Raw genomic sequence first — 25,181 nt, 5'->3', positions numbered from 1 at the left:
TGACTGCTAATGGGTATAGAGTTTCCTTCTGAGGTGATGAAAATATTCTGGAATTAGTCATGGTGGTAGCATAACTCTGTGAATATACTAAAAACCACTGAACTGTCCTCCTTAAAAGAGTGAGTTTTTATCATTTGTCAATGACATACCATAAGAAAAAAAACCCTCAGGTGGGTGATGGGGGTTTATTTACCCACAAACATGACTCTTCTCCTTAAAATTAGGCTTGCCACTTAGGCTCAGAAGAAGCCATTCTTAGTCACTCATTAAAAAGATGTTGATTTAGCTTACTCTGATCTAGTCACTGTTCCAGGTGCTGGATGACCATCAGTCAACCAAACAGTTGAAAGTCCTTCCTTTGTTATTTTCTTTATCACTATAATCACATGGCCGTCTTAGAATTTTTTTTTGTGCTTTCCTTATCAAACCATCCCTGTGGCTCAGTGCAAGCCCACTTTTTCCATGAAGGTTTCTTGACAGGGATTGTCAAGAAACAGGGGGAGTCTGTCCTCTGTCCAGAAGGAGTAGGCCTCTGTGGCACGGCTCCTGGCTGGGAAGTTAAAAAAATTCCCTATGAAATCAAGAAAATAGACAACGCTGGCATCTCACAAAGCTATTTTAAGTTTGAATAGTATAATTTTGTATGAACTATTAAAAATTCATATAGCATTGATACAGCCTGTTTTAATACTTAAACGTCCCACCCCCTGCCATTGAGTTTAGTCCACATAAATAATTAAACTGGTGTTTGGGTCTCAAGTTCACTGATTCTCTAAAGTACTCTTTTTTCATTTCCTTATTCTTCAGTATTCAAATTCAGGCATATGTGTCCAATTATAGATATCTTTTCCTCTTTTGCTACCAGTCCACTGATTTATTAAATAGATTAGTACATCCTGATGGTTGATAAGCTTGAAGTATTTAATGATATGGATATAGAATAATCATTTAAATATAGTGTCATATTCCATTGTTATATAAAGAACCTGAGATATCAAAATACACATATTTTTGAGCTAAGTTCTATGCAGTTTCTTTTCAAATGTTTATCTAGACATTCAGGAGTTGATAGAAAACATCAGGGCTTGGTCACTGTGAATGCCCAGGTTTGTGAATTTCTAAAGCAATGAAGATAATAAGAACCGGCTGATTGAACTTTACTGTAGCAGATGAGATAAGTAAACACACAAAAGTGGGGCAATCTTATAACAAATTAAGTTGAAACAATAGTTTCTCTTTCCAATACAGCCCTATTTCCAATAGGTTGTATCTAAAGTGAGTAGAATAAAACTGTTTTGTCTTTTGATCAATGATGCCAGAGAACCAAATCTTTTTTCCTCTCTGGGTTATTATCACAGACTCAGAGTTATTATCCCCAGCCACTTTGATTAAGAAGTGTTTTAAAGGATGCACATTCAGTGTTTCATTATTTGCAATAGTGGCATGGTGTTTTCCAATGGGGTTCTGAGCTTAGCAACCATGTGGGACAAAGTTGTCATTATTTGAACATTGTCTGGCTTGTAGAAGTGGCAAGCTGAGAAAGTTGGTTTTTTAAGTTCTTTTGACTAGCCAATAACTTACATCAGATGCCCATTCCTGTTGAGTTTAAATAACTGATGGACAGTTTTGAATCTGAAAATGTTGATGCCTGTGGGGACACATACAGACTTGTCATGTGCCAAATGAGCCCTTCTTGGTTCTCCTGCCTGCTGCTTGTCTAGTCACAGATCTGTGACCCACTGTTAGGTAGTGATATCGAAGTCACTGACTATTGCTCTTGAACTGTCTGAGGCCCTGCTGACTAGAGAAGGAAATACTTACCTGAGGGCCTGAAGATGCAGGATTCAGTCTGGTTTTTTACTGCCTTTTGCAGAGCCTTTTAGCCCTTGGTGACTGTCTCCTTATCTTTACATGGAGATAGTGGTGTGTGATAGTGAGTGTTCAAGATAGCTAGGTCCTTGGGGGAAAGCATCCCCAGAGCTGACTGTCCCATGTCACCATTTACTTGAATGTGAATGCCTCTTTTCAACTAGGATTTTTTAATACAAACTACCACAAGATGTTAGTTTGCAGTAGTATTTACAGAATGCTGCCTAGACCTGGAGAGTTGCCAAATAGTATTTTTCTGGAAATCCTTTCTTAAAAACTTGGTATAAATTTAGTATTAAACTCAGAAATCCTCTAATACTACTAATATTAATACTAAATTAGAGCCTGTCAAATTGCTTGTATGTTTAATATGACTGCACAATTTATATGTTTAAGGCTTCTGTTGAAGATAAACACCAGGGATTGGATATTACTTGAAGTCTCATTTAAGGTCCAGAAAATATGGTGATCTCAATATACACTCAAATATACAGGCAACTGAAATAGTTCCTTGAGATAATATCCTGCCTTAATCGAAATAACTAGCAATGACTTTTACGTGATGCTGAGAGAGCCTCACCAGGCTTCAGTTCCTGATGAAAGTGAATGGAACTAAAATCTAACAAAAGACTCAGAAATCTTTTCTGTGGAAAAAAAGGACATTTTTGGGAAAATCTAGAAAATACAGCTTTTCACAGAAAGGTCAAGTAAATATGACAGTTCACTATGCACTTCTGATAATCAACTGACTTAAGATAGCCTTTGGTGTGATACAAAGTGCTAAATAGCTAGTTTGATGGAATTTACAGTTCCTTATGGTTGTTTTTAGAATCATGTGAAGAGCCTGAAATTTAATTGCAGAATATTGGCGTGGATTCTCAAATTGCTGAGATGTGTGATATCTTTTTTCTTATAAGTTCCAGTGTTGAATATGCAAGTAAAACTTGATATACTATATACAAGTCAATATTGTATACAAGGTTGCTTTTAGAGAATTAAACCTTTTACAAAGCAACCCTTTATAAAATATTAACAAGGTTATAATACCAACTTTAGACAATCAGCTTTGAAAATTTGTATTGTAGTTATTAAGAGGAAATGAATGGAGTTGGTTAGGGAGTGGTCATTTGATGTGTTGATGAATATCTTAGGTGCTTTAAATGACCTCTGAGGCTACTGTAATACATAATGAGCAGTGATCAGAATGACTGTAAATCATCAATAAAAGTAAAAGCGTGTTCAGTATATCCCATTTAAGAAAATAAGTAGGTAACTTCTGGCTAAACAATGTGGATTCCATACTTATATTTACTGTTATTCCCTCCCAAACCCACTCAAATAGCAGTTAAGGAATAAAAAAGGATATAAACCCACAGGGATGAAAACAAAGAGAGGAAAAGACAGTATATGAGAAGGTCCATAAAATCTTAGGGGACAGAGAGCAGACGGATGAGGGGTAACAGTCAGGTTTGAGCCTTTCCTGCTCTGCAAAATTCCACTATGTGGAAACCAAGAGGAAGCAAGTGAAATCATGTCACTTCACCCACAAAGGCACAGGAACTGAAGGTGCATGAAGACAGCAAGGTTGGTTGAAAGTCTGCATGGAGCATTTTAAAATTCCTGATCTACTCCATACCCATAAAGCCAGGTGGCCATCCTTTCTCCACTTTGGTAGAAAAGGTCTGTTTATAGAGAAAAATGCAAAAGAGAGAGTTATCAGAGGAGTAATATGTTTCCTAGAACTGAAGTGCATGCATTTCCTTCATTAAAAGGTGTGACAGAGTGCCCAGCACAATTAAACAAAGACCCACATCAAGGCATGCCCTGAGATTTAATGAAAATGGGAATAAACAAAATTTCCTAAAGTCTTACTGATAGGGGAAAAATAGACTCATAGAAAATATCTAACATTAGAATAACATTCAATTCTCAACAGCAACAGTAGAAGTTAAAAGATTATGCACAATGCCATTGAAATGCTGAGAGGAAACAATTTCCAGTCTAGAATTCTCTACCCACCCAAATAGTTGATCTAGTATGAAGATAGGAAAGGAAATTTTCACAGGTGCAAGTTCTCACAAAATTTATCTTCTATGACCACTCTTTCAAGCAAATAGCAGAGAATATGCCTTAAAAAAAGGGAAGGGTAAGACCATGAATAGAAAAGACACAGGATCTAGGATTCCTGATAGATGGGGGCAAAGGAATGTGCAGGATGATGGTAAAGAAGTCCTGGATGGCAGGTGTGGATTGGGCCTGGCAGAGGTCAAAGGGAGACAAGAGGGGTGTCTCCAGGAACAAACTGACATGATGAATTACCTAATATGTTTGACCTTATGAGAAAAGTTGTAGATAATTCTAGTTAATGGGGAGTATGTAAATGCTCAGTACTTGGAAAAATAAGCAAATGAGAAAGTGAAGCAAAGATTCTTAAAAAAATTAAAAGTGGAGCAAGAAGGAAAGTATAATCACAATGGTACATCGGCAAGCAATATTTGCATAATTATAACACTGAATGTCAATTTATCCAAAAACTGGTGATATGTATCGGAGGCAAGAAGGGTTTTCAAAATTCTGTGTTAGGGAGATTATTTCTAAAGTGAAATAAATCAGGACATAACAGTATAACTCTTCCGTTCAGAAATACATAGGTAAACAACAGAAGAAACAGCTAAAAAAGTTAAAAATGATTGCCATAGAGGTGAGGAGAGAGGGAGAAAGGTACTGCTGTGTTTTTAAAAATAGGCCTTGTAGTTACTCTATGACTTTGAAAACTAAGTTCACATATATTTCTAAAATTTTTTAAACTAATTTTAAAAGGTAGAAAAAACAAATAATAAAGTCTTATGTAGTTTCTATGAAAAATGATTATTAATAACACCTTTGAGGGGGTCTTTCCTCAGTTAGGTAGAGGCCATATTCCATATAATATCTGATAAGTATTTACTCCCTTACACATGTAAGATAGGTATGTAAGTTGTACCAGTTGCATCAGTGTCTTATTCCTGTTAAAGCCTGTTCTCTTTTATTAAACTTGATATACATATGCTCCTTCTAGAAAAGTTGAAATATTGCTTAGTGTTCTTTGAGATTTCATGTCAACCAGAAGGAGTTTCTAGGACAATCTTTGCATTTCTTTTAGCTTTTTAGAAGCATCCCTAAGGTTGAATCACAGTGCAGAAAGTATAATTAATCAGTTAAACTTTCTTCTGTGTTGTAGGGTGGCGAGCACTGTTACTACCAAGGAAGCATCAGAGGTGTCAAGGACTCTAGGGCTGCTGTGTCAACGTGCAATGGACTTCAGTATGTGGGACTCTCTGTGGGAGAATGAACTTGCTTTCATCCATTCACCTTTTCCATGTTTTCTTTCACAGAAATTTATTGTAGTGACTCTTCTGTGCCAGTTCTGTGTTAGGGGCTGGTTGAACACTGTGTTAGGGTTCATGGAGTGATGAACACTGAGAGCATTCTCTCTGCTCTCTTAACACTTAGTTTTCAGGAGAGTCAGAGATTAAACAAATGATTCCACAGATTAATATTTAATTGCCATTTTGGCAGGTACTGTGAAGGGGAAGGACAGAGACTTATGGGATGACTGAACCTAGTCCAGAAAGGTTTCCCAGAGGTGTATGACAGAGGACACATGAGTCAGATTAGACTTAAGGATAAGCAGGTGTTAGCCAGTGAGGATGGGGTACCAGAGAGCCGAGCTTAGACATTGGCTTTGAGACAGGTGCTAGGAAAACATCTGTTGGCCCCTTTTAGATCCAAACACAGTAACACTGCATATAAAGATCTGGTGGCCATATGAAAAAGAAGAATTTTGAAGATTTTATCTTTAAGCTTTGTAAAAAATCCTCTGTCTCTCAAAATTAAAGTGATTTGAAACACTGAATCATACTGATGGAAATACACAATTTGCAAGCATAAAGATACTTCTGTTTGCCTCTTCAGAATCAGGTGCTTTTAGATCATTCTTATGTGTTTTTCTTATAGTGATAGATGACATTGGATTTGCATGAATAGTTCTGTCCCAGATTAATCCTCTAATATTCCCATTTAGTGTCAGAAATTAATCATATCAGTATAATTTGATGCTCTTAGTATACACTTTTACACCTTTTGTAGCTTATATGTTGAATAGGACAATGCTGGGATCATAGTGCATTAGATTTGGGGCAATATACAGGCATTTGTTCAGATATACTCTTTTGTTTTTAAAGACATAGTCCTTTTTTTTTAAAGGCACAGTAAGTATGAAGCACACTTACTACTTCTTACTGTTGGCTTGATTTGTTAATTCTTTCCTTGTCGGTTACTTGTGTTGCAGTGGTATGTTTGAAGATAATACCTTTGTGTATATGATAGAACCACTGGAGCTGATTCATGATGAGGTAAGTCTGACTGAGACATCAGTCTCCTTATGGTGTTTTATTCTTCCAGCATCTTTGCCTTTGAGCAAAAAGAGAACATAATGTAGATTTCAACAGGCATTGATACATACTACCTTATGTCAAACTTAGAATGATACCATGAGTTTGAGGCTTAAGTAGCACATCCCAGATATGTTGAGAAGCTGGAGCTGGTGTACTGAGTTAAGAACATGCACATTATGACCGGCTGAATAAGGGGCTCAAGCCACCCACACCGGGTCTGCAGGTAGTTCCCGTAGCATCTAAGCTCCCGCTCTGGGGAAGTGAAACCCACAGGGTCGTTTTGACTGAAGTGCAGTTTCAGTACACCCACACAGAGGAAGGAGAGCCGTATGATTTATTACCTACAGATCCCAGAAGCGGAGGAGAGGGGCATAATGAGCTGGAGAAGAGCAGTCTGTTCTCAGTCCCAAGTTACCAGCAATCAGGAAACAGCAGGCAGCAAGTGCCTGTTACAAGGCAGTTGGGGGTGGAGGTCACTAACTTTTTTCCTTGGACTTGACTCTAAGTGGTTATTTTGAAGGGTGCCCTGGGAAAAGCAAATTTAGGGTGAGAATCCTAAATTCAAGCCCTTATCTAAATGTCCAAACTCAGAGTGTGAACAGTTTTATCATACTGTAAAATGCTTAGGCAGCAGCTCAGGAAAACAAAAGTCGTTTTTCTCATCGGGGCCACATAATAGGCCACACATCAGTAAGAGATGATAAGAGGTAATGAACCTAGGTTTTCTGAAGCAAAGGCCAGTTCTTTCCAGTCTGTATAGAGAACAGAGAGGACATTCTGTTTTATATTGACCAACATATTTTCCTTTAAACTGGCTTTTATTCCCACTTCTTCTTTAGAAGACTGTAAGCATATACTTAAGTTTTATGAGTCTTAGAATCTTCAGAGGGGAAATTCTGGGTTTGAGCTGTGATTACGTTATATAATATTTCATTTTCTCTAGAGATAGGGAAGAAAATAACATTTAGATCATGCACAGGCCAGCAACCTAGACAAGAAATCACCAGGGTGTTATGCTAAGTGAAATAAGTCAGAGAAAGACAAGTTCTGTATGATTTCACTTATATGCAGAATCCAAAAAAATGAACTCATAGGAATGGAACAGATTAGTGGTTACGAGAGACCAGTGGAAAAATGGGTGAAGGTGGTCAAAAAGTACAAGCTTCCAGTTATAAGATAAATAGTTCTGGGGATGTAATGTACAGCATGGTGACTATAATAAACAATATTCTATATTTGAAAGTTGCTAATAGAGTACATCCTAAAAGTTCTCATTGCAAGGAAAATAATTTTAACTGTGAGGTGATGGATGTTAATTAAATTTGTTATGGAGATCAATGTGCAGTACACATGTATATCAAATCATTGTGTTGTACATCTTAAACTTAGACAGTTTTAAGTGTCAATTATAGCTCAATAAAACTGGATGAAGGAAAAGAAATCATATACTCTAATAGTGTTGCTCACTAATAGAATGCAACCTAATTTAAAATTGTTGTATATTCATCAAATATTGTGATGAGGGCTTACCACATTGCTAGGTAGTATGTAGGTGCTGGGGTAAAGCTGGAACAGACAGTCAGACCTGGGGCTTAATAGTGTGTACAGTCTGCTGGGGCAGACAGGAGTGAGCAGGATGACTAAGTAATTACATACAGTATGTTTGACAGTAATACATGTTGAGAAAAAATGAAGCCAGGAATGTGGAGTTAAATCTTCATTTTAACTATCTAGGGAAGGGCATAATAAGATGATCATTTTGAATGACAACTTTCAAGAAATTAGGGGGCTGGAAGAACTCCAGGAGAAGACAAAATGCAAAGGCTCTGAGGCAGGAGTTTTCCTAGTGTGTTGTAAGAAGTCCAAGAAACCCAACCTGGTTGTAGAGGAGTAGACAGAGGGAGAATGGTAGGAAATGAAGAGACTGAGAGGTAGCAGGAGAGAAGTCATATCAGTAAAAAAGAACTGATAATGAGAAAATAGTATTTTGGGAGGAGTAGAATCAGAACAAATCATTTGATGGGGAGCAGGAAAGTATTTTTTATCTTTAGAGATTTCAAATATAGATAAAATAAATTTGGAGCAGGTACTAGTCATTTAGCTTATTGATAATAATAGTCAAACAGATAAACATTTATCTTCTTTGTGGTGGCAATGTATATATGACTATGGGGTAAATTTCAAATTTGAGGTAGAAAAGCCATTAAATTTTAAGTGGTTAATTTTTTTATTAAAGTATTGTTTGATATACAATCTTGTTTTCAAGTATAAAATACAGTGGTTCAAACCACATTTTAAATCCTCCCCCCAACTAGTGCAGTTACTGTCTGTCAACCTAGAAAGATGTTACAGAACCATTGGCTATATTCTCCATGCTGCCCTACCATCTCTGAGACCAACTTATATTGTGATTGATTTTTTTGCCCCTTTATCCCCCTCACAGTTATCAACCACTCACCCCAACACCTCCCCAATGGTAACCACCATTCACTACTCAGTGTCTATGAGTCTACTACTGTTTTGTTCATTTGGTTTTGTTTTGTTTTTAGTTTCCACAAATAAGTGAAATCATATGGTATTTGCCTTTTTCCATATGGCTTATTTCGATTAGTATAATACCCTCTGAGTCTGTCCTTGGTGTCACAAATGGCAGGATTTCTTTCTTTTTTATGGCTGAATAATATTCCACTGTGTATGTGTACCACCTCCTCTTTATTTACTCATCTATTGTTGGACACTTTGGTTGCTTCCATACCTTCACTATTGTAAATAATGTGACAGTAAACACAGGGGTGCATATATCTTTTTGAATCAGGGGTTTTGTTTTCTTCGGGTAAATTCCTAGATGTGGAATTACTGGGCTGTATGGTATTTCTCTTTTGAGTATTTTGAGGAACCTCCATACTGCTTTCCACAGTGGCTACACCAATTTACATTCCCACCAACAGTGTAGAAAAGTTCTCTTTTCTCCATATCCTTTCCAATACTTGTTATTTCTTATCTTTTGGATAGCAGTCATTCTGACTGGCTTGAGGTGATACCTCACTGTGGTTTGACTGGCATTTCCCTGATGATTAGCAAAGTGGAGCATCTTTTCATGTGCCTGTTGGCCATCTGTATTTCTTTAGAAAAGTGTCTGTTGAGGTCCTCCACCCATTTTTTAATTGGGCTATTTGGTTTTTTTTGGTGTTGAGGTATATGAGTTTTTTATGTATTTTGAATGCTAACACCTTATCAGAGAAATTGTTTAAGAATATACTCTCCCAGACTGTAGGTTGCCTTTTTGTTCTGTGGATGGTGACCTTTGCTATACAGAAGCTTTTTAGTTTGATGTAGTCCCACGTGTTCATTTTTTATTTTGTTTCCCTTGCCCAAGGAGATGTGTCCAAAAAAAAATTGCTCATGCTTATGTTTAAGAGATTTTTGCCTGTATTTTCTTCTATGAGTTTTATGGCTTCATGTCTTATATTTAGTTCTTTAGTTCATTAAATGGTTAATTTTTTAGTAAACCTGTATTATTTTTCAACTAGTAAGCATAAAAGTTACCAGATAGCAAAGAAAATCTCACCTGGACAAAATCATTTTGATTAAATGTTTTCTCCTATTCCAGTGGTAGATACTTAACCTATATACAGCAAAAGTATTGACTCATTCAGCAAAAAATTGACTTTGAATTCTGACATTGATTAATGGCACTGTTACCTTTAAAAAAATCCCTAAACTACGAAGAACAAAACAAAAACAAAATTAAAGCTTCCTAAGCCTTGGTGTTTTTGAATATATAATATGAGATCATTTTTCCATGAAATCCAAATAGGGCAACCTTGCAGATTTGATGAATTAATAAATGTGTGTGACTATGTCTAGTGAATGGTTGAAAATATTTATAATTAACTGTTATTATCCTAATGCTTAGAGCATTAGTTTTGCATTGTTATACCCATATCATATTCTTCAGGGTCTGATTGTTACATGCTTAATGGCTTTTCTTTTTTGCCTTCCTTCTTGCCACCTACCTTTAGTTCATGTAACAATATGTCCTCATATTCATCATGGGTAGAGGGAAAAGAACAGTGCTTGAAACTTATGCAATTTTTTAAATTGTGTTGCTAATCCAGTTGTGAGTTTCATTATTCTAGGTATCTTTTCACCTGTTACTAGAGTTTACTGTACTCAAATTTAGAGTTTTTGATGTTTAGATTATTATTATTAATTTTAGTATGCTTACAGTAAGTCAGGTGATATGAATATTTCTAATGATAATTCATATTATCTCTAAGTAGTAAATGAATAGCAAAACTCTTAAATATTTTAAGTCTTTGTGTATCTATTAAGAACACCTCTTTGTAACTGTTTTTCTGATTATAAAACTAATGCATTGTAGCAAATTTGGAAAAGCAAAATAAGCAAATAGTTAAGCAGTAACTATGCTTCATCCATCTCTAAGAGAAATTTCTCTTCACTTTTCAGTGTATAATCTTCCAGTTCAATGATATATTCCCATATTTAAAAAATTAATTGGATCATTATTTTGTAATATAATTTTAACTCAGTAATGCATCTCTCTGAGCCTCAATATTTTTATTTGTAAAATAGAGATAAAATATGTATTGTATGGCATTCTTATGAGGATTAAATTGGATAGTATGTACATCAACAGTGCCTGGTACATACTATGTACTCAGTAATGGAAGCTAATATTAATAATAGCAATGGAAATAAGGCATTTCAGAAATGTAGTTTCTGGGGCAAAGGATATGAATATCTTCAAGGTCATTGATAGACATTACTAAATTTCTCTCTGAACTACATACCAGTCTACTAGCAGTGTATGAGAGTGCTTTTTGCCTTGTAACAATAATTAGCTATGGTTATTATAATTTTAAAAATACTGTGCAACTTGATGGCAAAAATGGATTTTTTAAATTTGCATTTTGAAGAAGTATTACTTACCATTTTTCCACATATTCATTGTCCATTTGTGTTTTTCTTGTCAACTTCTCATTCATTGCTTTGAAGAAAGCTAAGGTTTGAGAGTAGCTAATAAAACTATGCTTTTCTCTAAACTGAAATAATTGCATGATGCTCTATTTTATTTAAAATTAAAGTTTTCAATATCACATAAGCTTTTCATTTTTCAAAGCTAGAACGTTAGTTAGACTTAAAATACTAGAACGTTAGTATATAAATGTTCTTATTTTAAAAAGGATCTTAGAGAAAGTTCTAACACTGTCCCATAGAGGGTTGATGACATCTTGCTTTTTAATTGTCTACAATTATTTTCATTTCAGAAAAGCACAGGCCGACCACATGTGATCCAGAAAACCTTGGCAGGACAATATTCTAAGCAAATGAAGAATCTCAGTGAGTTTTAATTAAATATCCATTATATTTTATGTAATAGAAGCCACGACTTTGGTGGGACTCAGTAGGCACATAGGCTTGTTGCAAAGTGACTTTGCTCTGAGATCTGGAGTGAGCAGTATCCGTCAGCAGTGAACTGTGGCTTCCGTGTGATGAGGCATGGCAGTTGTTTCTGATGGAAAGATTGAAATAAGAAGTTGCATTAAGAACCAGAGAGTATGGCCAAACTTAAGAGTGATTTACAGTGTGGTTTGTCCTTAAATTTCCCTGGCAGTTTACCACTCTTTAGGCAACTATATTGTCTCTCTCTCATGTTCTGGTCCTAAGGCATCTGAGATGCCGTTGCCGGCAAAAGCTGCTTTTGGATTCCTGGGGTATGCGATGTTACTTCTGTATATTAATGCCAGAGTCTTTAATTATGCATAAGCTTATGCCATACATTGTTTTTAATTCTAAAATGAATTAAGCGTAGTAGAATTCTCTTAAATTTTCAGATGTTGTAGGTCAGGTGGCTGTAGGTCATTCTGCATATTCTAATAAGCCTTGAACACCTCATTATGTTTTTGATGATGTATGGCAGAAAATTATAGTTGAACTTTAAGTTATAATTTGAGAATTACAGATTGAGTTATATTTGTGACTGCAAGAGTGTGAAATGCTTAATGATTGATGTACTTTTTCTCCTTAGTTTATTTTGGTTTTGAGATGACATTGCTATCAATGTCACTATTCCTTCACATAATATTTTTAAAACATATTCCCATTGAAATGCAGTCAAATATAAATTTCAGAATTACCTTTTCTTTTACACAGGTATGGAAAGCAATGCCCGGTGGCCCTTCCTATCTGAGTTAAAGTGGCTGAAGAGGAGAAGGAAGCGAGCAGTGAATGTGAGTGTGGCATTGAGCTATGGGTGGGGCTATTTCACTCAGTGGCATTCTGTGCCTGTCATCACCCAGTAGCTAAGGGTACCTTCAGCAGTTTAGATTGGCTAGCTTCCTCTTACAAACAAAAACAACAAAGCAAAACCTGCTCTGATTTGAGTCTTAGAGGCATATTTGAGTCTTACAGGCAATTTTTTATTCCTATTGGTGATATAAACCGATTATGGTGTTCTATGAACTCTGATATCATAAAAGGAATGTATTGTTTTAGCTTTATTTTCAAAGCGTTTCGTATGAAAATTGCAGGGTTTTTTTTTATTGAAAGCACAGCAGACTTTTTAAATATGCCTTCCATAACAAAACATTTCTGTTAGCAAAAAAGTAGGGAGCAGGGCTAAGTTTTGAAATGTTGGCTAATTACTCTTATTTGTATTTCTTTTAAAGTAAAAACTGGTACACCAAATTTTGAAGCTGAATGTGTTTTTCTGAACAGAATGAATCTCTTTGACCATTAGTATCATGTTAGTTACTAAACAAGAATCATATAATTATATAATCAACAACTGTTGTATAGCTCCCATGTATTGATAAATGTATAGGGCTTTGTTACTGAAATTATGTTTCTAGTCTTTTTCATAATAGATTAGAAAGCTGTAATGGTGGGGACTGTCTAGTAATTACATGGTGAATGCTATGTAACTGAGAATTAATTCCACAGCATATAGATTACATGGTAATTTACTAGATAACTTAATGAGTAATTATACTAGAAATTGTACATTTTAGTTAATGTTTTGCTGAATGTATTGCTTTGTGAAATTAGACCATCTGCCATCAAAAACTTAGTTATAGGTTAAATTATCCTCTTTTATGAGTCTGTCTTTGTATTATGGTAATTAGGGATTTTTTTTTACACTTAGAAATTTCTTTTTGCTTACTCTTGAAGATGTGGTTTATAATAATAAATTTTATATAGGCTACTGACATTTCTCTACAGTCCACTCTTACCAAATATAAACTGACCAGTGACCATGTACATAAAGAAAATTTTGTTTTCCAACTACTAAAAAAAAGTCCAAATGATGGCTAAAGAACTTAGCCCTGCTTTTAAAGAATTGTTTAATAATAATAAAATTTTAGAAGAATTTAGAAAATAGTAATTGTCAATGTTTGTTTCTTTGAAAAGTTGTGTGGTTAAGAATTAATATATTGTTATTAGCATTTCACTCCATTGACTTAATGTTTCTATTTGACTACATGGATACCTGTTCCAGATGTACTGTGCTATTTTTATTAAAAGAGTTTTAAATATATTCTTTGAATCTTTAAATAGATATGAATTTTTCATCACATTTTAATGCCAAAGAAATTGAGATTTATTTTAACAGAATTATAATGTACATTTTTCTCTGGAATATTTTTACATATAAGTCATATAAGAAACAACATAGGCTGTCCTCTATCTTGATAAGTACTATAATGATAATTAAACATAATCCTTTTCTGAATACTTGAATGTTTACCCATACTTTATAAATTCTTTTTATTTCCCCAATCAAGTTTCTGGTGTTTATAAAGTAGGAAGCAAAGAGTTCTGAAATTTAGTCTACAGCTTAACAGCCAACATCAGAGATATTTTATATTCACTACCATTATAACTAGGTATTTTTATTTTCCCCAGCCATCTCGTGGCGTGTTTGAAGAAATGAAATATTTGGAACTTATGATTGTTAATGATCACAAAACGGTAAGAATATAGAATCTATGGGTTTTAGACCTGATAGCTTACTTAAGAAAGAATACATTTCAACTTTCTATTTAGTAATAATTTGTTACTTCTTAAAGCCATGTACTTAGATGCTTTATTTCCTTGGAAGCCATATATTTAGATGAAAAGGTGATTTATTCCATGATGTTTAGAAAGCTTGAGTTTTATATAATTTTCACAACTCTAAACTCTTCCTTTACTTAATAATGATATAATTAATGGATTTAACTATTTGGCATCTTTCACTTGTCTTCATCTACAATTCCTATTCTCTACTTCATCTCCGTGTTTGGTCCCTGCTCTCTAATTTTATTCCATTTCTTTATTTTGCTAAAATGTTATTTTTTTCTTCCTAATTATTTTGATTTGTGGAAGATACAATTATAGGAGATAAACATATGCAATGAAGGTATATCTAAACATACTATTTGTAACTGATGTTTATCTTCCTTAAATATTGGAAAGATAAATAATATTGTGTTACTTCTGTCAAAGAAAAATGTGATTCAGTTTGTCATCTCAGTAACACTTAAAAGACATAAAAAATAATTATTGATCTCATTGGCCCCTCTTAAAGTAGAAACTTTCTTAACCATATTCTTCTTTACCATTTCTCTTAAAAATGTCTTGGCTGAAGCCTAGAACATTCTAAAGAGTCTTATTCAGTAGGCTGTTTGCTGGTATACCCAGTACTTGCGGTATGCTAGTTAATGTTTAATACCTAGCTTTCTAAAGAAAAAAAAGCCTTGATTTATGATGTTTGCTGATATCCATGGTATAAACATTCCCATCATGGCTGATGTAAACCAGCCAGATGAGGCCAATAAATAAATAAAGCGCTGGGAAAAGATGCATCCCATTGGCTGTTGTGAACTGCTGGGAGCTCGCTTCAGCATTCCACTGCCATACTTCCCAAATGGCGGAGGCCAGTTGTAATTTTTGCTGTAATTACATAATTTAATTTTAAAAATTGTATAAATGAAGAGAAAAAGTAATTGTTTTTATGAAAACTAAGCTACGTATCTGGAGAGATGAGATTCTTTTAAGAAATACCTAAAAGTCAGGTATGGGTGAAAAACTTGTAAAAGATTGCAACAGAACTTCAGATTGCTTTGCAAATATCTTTAAGAGCCTCTTTTACTTTAAGAAAACAAAAATTTGATTAGTAGACCATAGGAAAAGATTGTGTTTTATACAAAAATGACAACATGAGATTCTAATCAGACCCTACTCAGGAAAGGTCATGAAACCATATTTATTTTTTTTATTTTTCCTCTTGCCTTTTTTTAAAAATATATATATTTTTTAATTTTGGTATCATTAATCTACAATTACATGAAGAACATTATGTTTACTAGGCTCCCCCTTTCACCAAGTCCCCCCGACATACCCCTTCACAGTCACTGTTCATCAGCGTAGTAAGATGCTGTAAAATCACTACTTGTCTTCTCTGTGTTGCACAGCCCTCCCCGTGCCCCCCCCACAGTGTACATGCTAATCGTAATGTCTCCTTTCTTTTTCCCCGCCCTTGTCCCTCCCTTGCCACCCATCCTCTGCAGTCCCTTTCCCTTTGGTAACTATTAGTCCATTCTTGGGTTCTGTGATTCTGCTGCTGTTTTGTTCCTTCATTTTTCCTTTGTTCTTATACTCCACATATGAGTGAAATCATTTGGTACTTGTCTTTCTCCGCCTGGCTTATTTCACTGAGCATGATAGCCTCTAGCTCCATCCATGTTGTTGCAAATGGTAGGATCTGTTTTTTTCTTATGGCTGAGTAATATTCCATTGTGTATATGTACCACATCTTCTTTATCCATTCATTTATTGATGGACATTTAGGTTGCTTCCATATCTTGGCTATTGTAAATAGTGCAGCGATAAACATAGGGGTGCATCTGTCTTTTTCAAACTGGAGTGCTGCATTCTTAGGGTAAATTTCTAGGAGTGGAATTCCTGGGTCAAATGGTATTTCTATTTTGAGCCTTTTGAGGAACCTCCATACTGCTTTACACAATGGTTGAACTAATTTACATTCCCAACAGCAGTGTAGGAGGGTTCCCCTTTCTCCACAACCTCGCCAACATTTGTTGTTGTTTGCCTTTTGGATGGTTGCAATCCTTACTGGTGTGAGGTGATATTCACTGTGGTTTTAATTTGCATTTCTCTGATGACTAGCGATGTGGAGCATCTTTTCATGTGTCTTTTGGCCATCTGAATTTCTTCTTTGGAGAACTGTGTTCATCTCCTCTGCCCATTTTTTAATTGGATTATTTGCTTTTTGTTTGTTGAGGTATGTGAGCTCTTTATATATTGTGGATGTCAACCCTTCATTGAATCTGTCATTTATGAATATATTCTCCCATACTGTAGGATGCCTTTTTGTTCTATTGATGGTGTCCTTTGCTGTACAGAAGCTTTTTAGCTTGATATAGTCCCACTTGTTCATTTTTGCTTTTGTTTCCCTTGCCCGGGGAGATATGTTCATGAAGAAGTCGCTCATGTTTATGTCCATGAGATTTTTGCCTATGTTTTTTTCTAAGAGTTTTATGGTTTCATGACTTACATTCAGATCTTTGATCCAGTTTGAATTTACTTTTGTGTATGGGGTTAAACAGTGATCCAGTTTCATTCTCTTACATGTAGCTGTCCAGTTTTGCCAGCACCATTTGTTGAAGAGACTGTCATTTCCCCATTGTATGTCAATGGCTCCTTTATCGTATATTAATTGGCCATATATGTCTGGGTTAATGTCTGGAGTCTCTATTCTGTTCCAATGGTCTGTGGGTCTATTCTTGTGCCAGTACCAAACTGTCTTGATTACTGTGGCTTTGTAGTAGAGCTTGAAGTTGGGGAGCGAGATCCTCCCCACTTTATTCTTCCTTCCCAGGATTGCTTTGGCTATTCAGGGTCTTTTGTGGTTCCATATGAATTTTTGAACTATTTGTTCCAAGAATGCTGTTGGTAATTTGATAGGGATTGCATCAAATCTGTATATTGCTGTGGGCAGGATGGCCATTTTGATGATATTAATTCTTCCTACCCAGGAGCATGGGATGAGTTTCCATTTGTTAGTGTCCTCTTTAATTTCTCTTAAGAGTGTCTTGTAGTTTTCAGGGTATAGGTCTTTCACTTCCTTGGTTAGGTTTATTCCTAGGTATTTTGTTCTTTTTGATGCTATTGTGAATGGAATTGTTTTTCTGATTTCTCTTTCTATTAGTTCATTGTTAGTGTATAGGAAACCCACAGATTTCTTTGTGTTAATTTTGTATCCTGCAACTTTGCTGAATTACGATATTAGTTCTAGTAGTTCTGGAGTGGAGTCTTTAGGGATTTTTCTGTACAATATCATGTCATCTGTAAACAGTGACAGTTTGACTTCTTCTTTACCAATCTGGATTCCTTGTGTTTCTTTGTTTTGTCTAATTGCTATGGCTAGGACCTCCAGTACTATGTTGAATAACAGTGGGGAGAGTGGGCATCCCTGTCTTGTTCCCGATCTCAGAGGAAAAGCTTTCAGCCTCTCGCTGTTCAGTATGATGTTAGCTGTGAGTTTATCATATATGGCCTTTTTTATGTTGAGGTATTTGCCCTCTATGCCCATTTTGTTGAGAGTTTTTATCATGAATGGATGTTGAATTTTGTTGAATGCTTTTTCAGCATCTATGGAGATGCTCATGTGGTTTTTGTCCTTCTTTTTGTTGATGTGGTGGATGATGTTGATGGATTTTCGAATGTTGTACCATCCTTTCATTCCCTATGATGAATCCTACTTGGTCATGGTATATGATCCTTTTGATGTATTTTTTAATTTGGTTTGCTAATATTTTGTTGAGTACCCCATATATTTTTTAAAATGGTGACTTAATTTATACTTAAATTTTCATTTGAGACTATGTCTTAACAGATATTTCCTTTTAATTACCAAGTAAAACTTCAATTATGTTGCATATTATTCAATAAAATACCTTTTAATTTTGGGGGGAGATGGTGAAAGTACAACATAGAGAATGTAGGCAATAATTCTGTAGCATCTTTCTATGTGTTGACAGATAAGTAACTACACTAGTTAGGATGAGCATTTAATTAATAGTGTAAATAACTGTATAATCACTGTACTGTGTACTTGAAATCAATATAATATTGTATATTAACTATATTTTGATAAAAAATACATTCTAATTTTATATGCAGATTTATTTTATTTACCAGAGTTTTTAAATATACTGTTTGGTATTTGTTAAAAGCAGAATTTATCAGAACTTTACATACAATTTAGGAAATGTCTTCCCTGACAGGAAGGAAAACCGAGTACATAAGCAGCCATTTTAGGTAATGTAGGCCCCAATATGAGTTTATGAAGGACATTGATTTGCTTGAAACCCTAAGATAATTTTTCATCTGAATTATTTTTGTTGATTGGAACATAGAGATTTTTTCCAGCTACTTCTCAATACTTAGTATTGTGGCATGTTGTAAGATCCTTAACATTATGGCATATTGTGAACCTAAGCCTTTTCTAACATCCATTGTACAAATACTCTTAAGGTAGTGGAAATAATAAATACATATGCAATACCTGTAAGTTCACAAAGTACATTCACATATACCTGATAAATGATATAACAGTTCTCTAATCCATGCCCTATAATTTCAAATACCTTGTTCCACCATCCTCTATCAGGAAAGCATATGAAGCTATCTACCAGAGAGTAGATCTCAGTAACTGTACAAATAGGAAACTTGATAATTTTTTTCCCATTACATATTTTGGATTTATATTTTAATCCTTTACAATGGAAGCATTTAAATAATCTTGTCTTATGAGAAATAAATTAGTACCCTCCTTTAAAACATTGTTCTCATATATGGAAAATTTCTGTACATTATACCATATATTCTGTGATAAAGTCACCTTATTTAGACCACCAAATCCTTTAATGGTAAATCTTGGTAATTTAACTTATTATAATTATTAAAATGAGTGAAAACTAGGCATGGTATGGTCATCTGTCTTTGAAACCAGAAAAAAGAACTATAATTTGCTCTGATAAATTTGGAGAGAATACATGTTAAAAAATGGGGAAAAAAAGCTTTTATTCTTGACTGGTAACATTGCCTTAAGTAGAAAGAAATTGCCTAAGATTATTTCTACTATTTAAGGCAATAATCCACCCATGCTAATAGAACTAAATATATTCCTTTTCCTTTAAGACCAGGTTACATCCTAGTTCATAATTGTCCCAAATAATGTGTCATTTTTTAACAATTTTCTTTTGACAGCTGAGAAAAGTTTTTTTCTAAGGGTGCTTATATGAGATGATAGTTTTCAATTTGATTGCCACAAAGAAGTAAGTCATAACATGAATCAGATAACTTAAGTTCATATGTTGAAAGTAAAACTGAACTAGAATAATCAACACCTATTTTTTAATATATGGAGATTTGCTTTTGGGTTTTAGAATGATCCTTGGGATTACTCATAACTGTTACCCTCTTGTTGAAGATCAAGCTCTAATTTAAATTTTTTTCAAAAAGCATATTTGTTCTGGAAGAAAAGGCAAATATGGCACTTTAAATGTAAATTATTTTCAGTGATCAGAAAATGTGAAAGTAAATTTTATCATAAATAGAGATTGCACATTTTTCTTTGTATGCAAAATTAGTTCTCACTGATGCAGGAAATAGAAACCCTTTCCTGCATTTACATTCAGGCTAACCTCTTTAACTCAGAGTAACTTAATATTGGCTTCCTGAAAAATGCAGATACCTTATTTCAAATAAACATCTTATTATCAGTGGCTTTCAATTAGAAAAGAAAAATCCCTCAATTTTGTAGAAAGAACCTTAGCTGGCTGGTGGAACCTAATTTGCAAGCCAATTATAACCTTGAGAAGGGTTGCAAACAATTTTTTGAGCCGCTTCAGTTAAATATGAATATTAAAAACCTTATTCTAATAGAAAATTGGTTGAAATATTTTAAAGTGCATGAAAAAATAAATGTTTTGCTTGTATTTGCTATAATCCTTACATACAAGTCAGTAAGTACAAATGTATACAAATAGCTCGAATATTTTTAATTTAAACCTCATTTAGTTTTCCTTATTTAAAAAACACTATTATTTTATAGGTACCTAACAAATTATGAGTCCTAATCAATAATCATGATTTATTTGAAATACACATAAACTATTTTATAAGAATTGTTAACTGAACAAGTTTATCTCCTGTCTCTACCCAAAGTAGGCACTGAATTCCAGCTGTGGAATTCCAGTTATTTGTCCTCTTTGAGCCTCATTTATAAATGGGGATTATAAAACCCACCTCTTAGAGTTGTGAGGAGTGAATATTTGTTATAGGAGAAACACTTAGATCCTACTACATCTTAGGTGCTCAATTAAATGGCACTTCAAGTGAACAAATCTAGTTGTTGCTGTTCATCCTTATCTTACTTGCTGTCTTGTCAACATTGGACACAGTTGATTACTCTCTCCTGTTTGAAACATTTCCTTCATATCAGCTTCTATGACACAACAGCTTTCCCCCTCACTGGCGAGTTTTTCATAGTTTTTTTCCATATGGCCTCAAGAATTATGAGAGTGCCTCACAGCTTGGTTTGGGGCTTTATATAATGTCATCATCACTTCAATTCATCACTCTCTATACCTTTAGTCTTCTGAGTTCCTTTCTTATATATCCAACTGCCTACTTGGCTCCCTGCTTCCATACTGAATAGGCATTTCATATTTAGTGTTTTTATATCAGAACTTTTGATTCCTTGTTTCTAAACGTCTCTTCCCTTAGTCTTTCTCATTATTTTGAATGGTACCACCACCACCCCTGCTATTCAAATCAAAACCCAGGAGTCATCTTTTGTTCTTTCCTCACCTTCTGCATCCTATGCATCAAAAAGTCTTGTGGGTTCTCTTTTCAGTGTCTTAAATCTACCCTCTTCTCTCTGCAGATGTCCAGTCTTCATTATCTTTTGTCTGGACTATTGTCATAGTTTCTCTCTGCTTTCATCCTTGACCCTCTCCAAGTCACTCTCTCTACAGCAGGCAGAGCGAACTTTCTAAAAACAAAATCAGGGACTTGGAAGTTACAAATATGAAATAAATTAAAAACTTATTACATTTTGATAGACTTCAAAGAGACCTTATTTTATTTTTTCATTCACATGTCCTATTTTCCATGATCAATATAAGAAGTCTCCAAAGACAAGTAATGACTCTATAGCACCTTACTATGCTGATAGAGACTGACGGCAATGGGGGTTGTGAGGACTTGATAATATGGGTGAATGATGAAACCACAATGTTGCTCATGTGAAACCTTCGTAAGATTGTATATTAATGATACCTTAAATTTTAAAAAAGTAAAATAAGTAAATAAATATTAAAAAAAAGAAGTCTCCAGAAATGACAAATTAATGTTCAGAAGCAAAATAAAATTTGTTTTAGTAACTGTGTAACACCACTGCGTTAGAATAGGTGTTAGTTAATGTTCTCCTTTGTTTTTTTGGTGTGTGCTTCTTAATGTCAACAGTTTTTTAAAAAAGTGAAGTATAGTTGATATTATATTGGCTTCAAGTATACAACACTGATTCAACAGTTACAAACATGATTAAATCCTCAGCTCTTTTGTTAAGAGTACATTTTGGTGGCATTTAGTACCTTCAGCTAGTTCCAATGCATTTTCCTGACCCCAAAGGGACTTTTGCTTTTACTTTTAGGAATATCTGTAATTTTTCAGCTTATGGAATTTGCTAGGCAACTTAAAATGCTTAGCTATTGACAGCAACTTCTTTACGGTAGGTTTGAAAACACTGTTAAAGTGCCTGAAAATTTTTAGATCAATATGATATTTTATGACCCAGTTACATGCATAAATTGAAGTTTACTCTAAAAGAACAGATTATGATGCCCAGTGGTAGCAAATATTATACATATAAATAGTTATAAATTAATGAATGCTACTAGAAACACAGTGTCACAATGTTAAGTTTATCATGGGTTGTCAGTGTGCTAGTACCATGAAAAAATATCTGGTATATAAGCACAAGAACCTATTTTCTATGTTTAAAAAAACATAGTGACAGGGGAAGAGAGAGAATGAAATGAAGGGAGTCTGATAAATTTATAATGTGGTCAGAGGAGAAAAAAGAATATCATGGATTTCCACTTTAGAAATATTTTTAATCTTTATAAAAGATGCATTATTGTAATTGAAGACAAATTTTTAAAGACTTATGATGGAAATCCAATTTGGTAGTTTTGCATGTTTTTCTTTTTTCTCAGGGGGTTTGATTCCCCCCCCATGGTTAAGACTTTGGTTTTCTAATGTCCTCTCAAAGACAGAGCAAGGTACACCTTGCTAAAACTATAGTCTTCCATATTTTTTTATTTAAATAATCTATTAATTTTCTTTTCTTTATTAAATTATCATAAATAACCACACACAATTATAAACTATTGCCATACTTCATTTTTACTTTTGTCTCTTTTTTGTTCTGACTTTGGGCAAAAGCAAAAAGCTTCATTTGGAGGAGGCATTCTTCAGAAAGAATATAGTAAAATGCATGCCAACTGCATTCCGTGTCATGGATAGCATCTCCAGTGTTGCCTAAGAAATGTCCTTGATTTGTCCAGTTGAGACTACATTTCTTGGTTTGAGCCTTTTAGAAGGTGGTAAAGGTCATTTCAGTGAAAACGAAAGGACAGCATTGCGGTCGCCTTCCCTTCCCTTCCCCTCTCCTTTCCTTCCCTTCCCTTTTCCCTTCTCCTTCCCCTCCCCCTTCCTTTTCCCTTTTCCTTTCCTTCTATGTAAATTGAGACACATACAATAGAATGCATAGATCTTAGTGTTCAGCTCGATAAATTTTGACATGTATGTACTCTCATGTGCCCATCACCCAAACCAGAATATCAAGCATTCTCATTAATTTTTCCTGTTTCACCTGTTAGACCCATCCCCATTCCTGCTCCCCTATGGCAACCGCCAGTCTGTTCTCTGTGTCTATGGGTCTGTGGGTCTATTACTGTTTTGTTTGGTTGTTCATTTATTTTGTTGGATCCCACATACAAGTGAAATCGTATCATGTTTGTCTTTCTGGTACAGGTGTTTTAAATGGTTTTGCTGCCTAACAGAGAAATAAAATAAGAACACCACCATTTCCAACAGGGCACAAACTAAAGTTTATGTTTTTGATGCCGATTTCTACTATTGTTGTGAGATTTCTGCTTTTAATGAATTTTGAAATTTACCATTAAATTATGATGTAGCAGTGACTGGTTTGCCTTTTCTCCCCCAGTATAAGAAGTGTCGCTCTTCTCATGCACACACCAATAACTTTGCAAAGTCTGTGGTCAACCTTGTGGATTCTGTAAGTATCCCAGTTTTCTTGAACCTATTTTTTTCCAAGATGGAATTGGTTTATATCTCTATTTGCTTTCTTGTTACTGTAGATCTTTTTTGGGTAAAAGTAAAAATGCCATCCTTAAGCTCATCTGGCTAAGAAATTATAGTGCAGTCTGATTTACAAAGAGTAGTGTTATCAGAGTTTAAGATGCTGTTGAGTTATCCTTGGAATCCCAAAGATACTATTAGTATTGTTTCTAAGTGATGTCTAGACCTCATTGCCACCAAGTTTATGATGGACAAAAACACTGGAGAAAATTAGCTGCCAAAAAGAGTGTAAATTATATTTAACAAATGAAACCTTATTAATAATAACCAGTTGAGCTTATTGTCTTGAATATGTGGCAGAAGAACTAACAATTGTCTTAACTATATGAACTGTTATTGTCTTAAATATATGGCAGAAGAATAGGTTGAGGTGGAGTATGGAGAATTTAGGAAATAGAAACATTTTTTTAAGCACCCAAATTAATTTTCTTGGTGTTCCTATTAGTGGAATGCTTCAGACTTAATTTCTAGATGACATAATTAAGTGTAGTCTCCAGATAAAACTAATTTGAAACAGCAAAATATGGTATCTCCTCTGAAAGACTTCTAACTTTACATATCTTTCGTATCGATATTTTTTCCTTTTCATTTTGTATGTTATAGAGAATGATGGTTAAGATTTTCTTCCTCTTTCCTGCTTTAGGTAGGAATTCCATGGATGTGAACATTGTGTCCCGATATCTGATGTTATGTTCCACTAAGTAGTTCAATTTGACTAGTCATAAATTAACTATAGTATACTACTGTGTATAGTCTAATGTAATGTGCTATTTTGTTCAGCTGAATATATTTTTATCTGATATTAATTGTTTCCATATCTCAGCTATTGTAAATAGTGCTGCAGTAAACATAAGGGTGCATATGTCTTTTTGAATCTGAGAACTTGTTTTCTTTGGGTAAATTCCTAGCAGTGGATTGTATGTCCCCTCTTAACTGGGTGAAAAAACTTTTTTATACTCATTTTCTCCAAAGAACTGCCTCCTTTTTCTTTTTGTCTCTTAAACAGTCCAATAACCTCCAACCATGTAAATATTCATAACATATAACACCTAATGCCTGATAGGCACAGCTGAGCAAATGTATATAACATGGGTGGGATGGGCAAACTGTTTTATACAGTTACGACTGAAGTTTTGAAAGCCAGTTTGTACCTTGTTTGTCAACTTAATTTTAGCTCATGTTAGTCTCCAAAGAGGAAACTATTAGTGGATATGGAAAAGAGAATATTAAATTTAACTTTTCCCCTGCCAAAGTTGTTTACTTGGTAACATCTCTATGTTAGTCACTTCACCACGATTGAATAGCAGCATCTCATCTTGCAAAGTATACTTTTTATTGTAGGTTATCACACAGGGTTCTGACGCTGACCAACTAATTTTTAAAAGACATTAGTTAAAT

At 34.5% G+C, this 25,181-nt stretch overlaps 1 protein-coding gene across 7 annotated transcripts in view; it reads left to right on the top strand.

Moving 5' to 3' along the window:
* Positions 1 to 25,181, top strand: part of ADAM23 (ADAM metallopeptidase domain 23) — a 174,538-nt gene that overhangs the window by 87,040 nt on the left and 62,317 nt on the right. For all 7 annotated transcript variants that reach the window (XR_005033158.2, XM_036928005.2, XM_036928003.2 and 4 more), the window contains exons 5-10: positions 5,090 to 5,172; positions 6,200 to 6,263; positions 11,597 to 11,669; positions 12,483 to 12,559; positions 14,235 to 14,300; positions 23,629 to 23,700. Coding sequence is in view for 6 of the 7 variants with exons in the window: in XM_036928005.2 (XP_036783900.2) it covers positions 5,090 to 5,172; positions 6,200 to 6,263; positions 11,597 to 11,669; positions 12,483 to 12,559; positions 14,235 to 14,300; positions 23,629 to 23,700 (435 nt within the window). In the remaining variant the exon portion in view is untranslated. The remainder of the gene's footprint in view (positions 1 to 5,089; positions 5,173 to 6,199; positions 6,264 to 11,596; positions 11,670 to 12,482; positions 12,560 to 14,234; positions 14,301 to 23,628; positions 23,701 to 25,181) is intronic.

The sequence above is a fragment of the Manis pentadactyla genome, chromosome 6 (assembly GCF_030020395.1).
Source record: "Manis pentadactyla isolate mManPen7 chromosome 6, mManPen7.hap1, whole genome shotgun sequence".
NCBI classification, from domain to species: Eukaryota; Metazoa; Chordata; class Mammalia; order Pholidota; family Manidae; genus Manis; species Manis pentadactyla.
The sequence above is the reverse complement of the archived record's forward strand: the minus strand, read 5'-3'. Positions and strand labels throughout refer to the sequence as shown.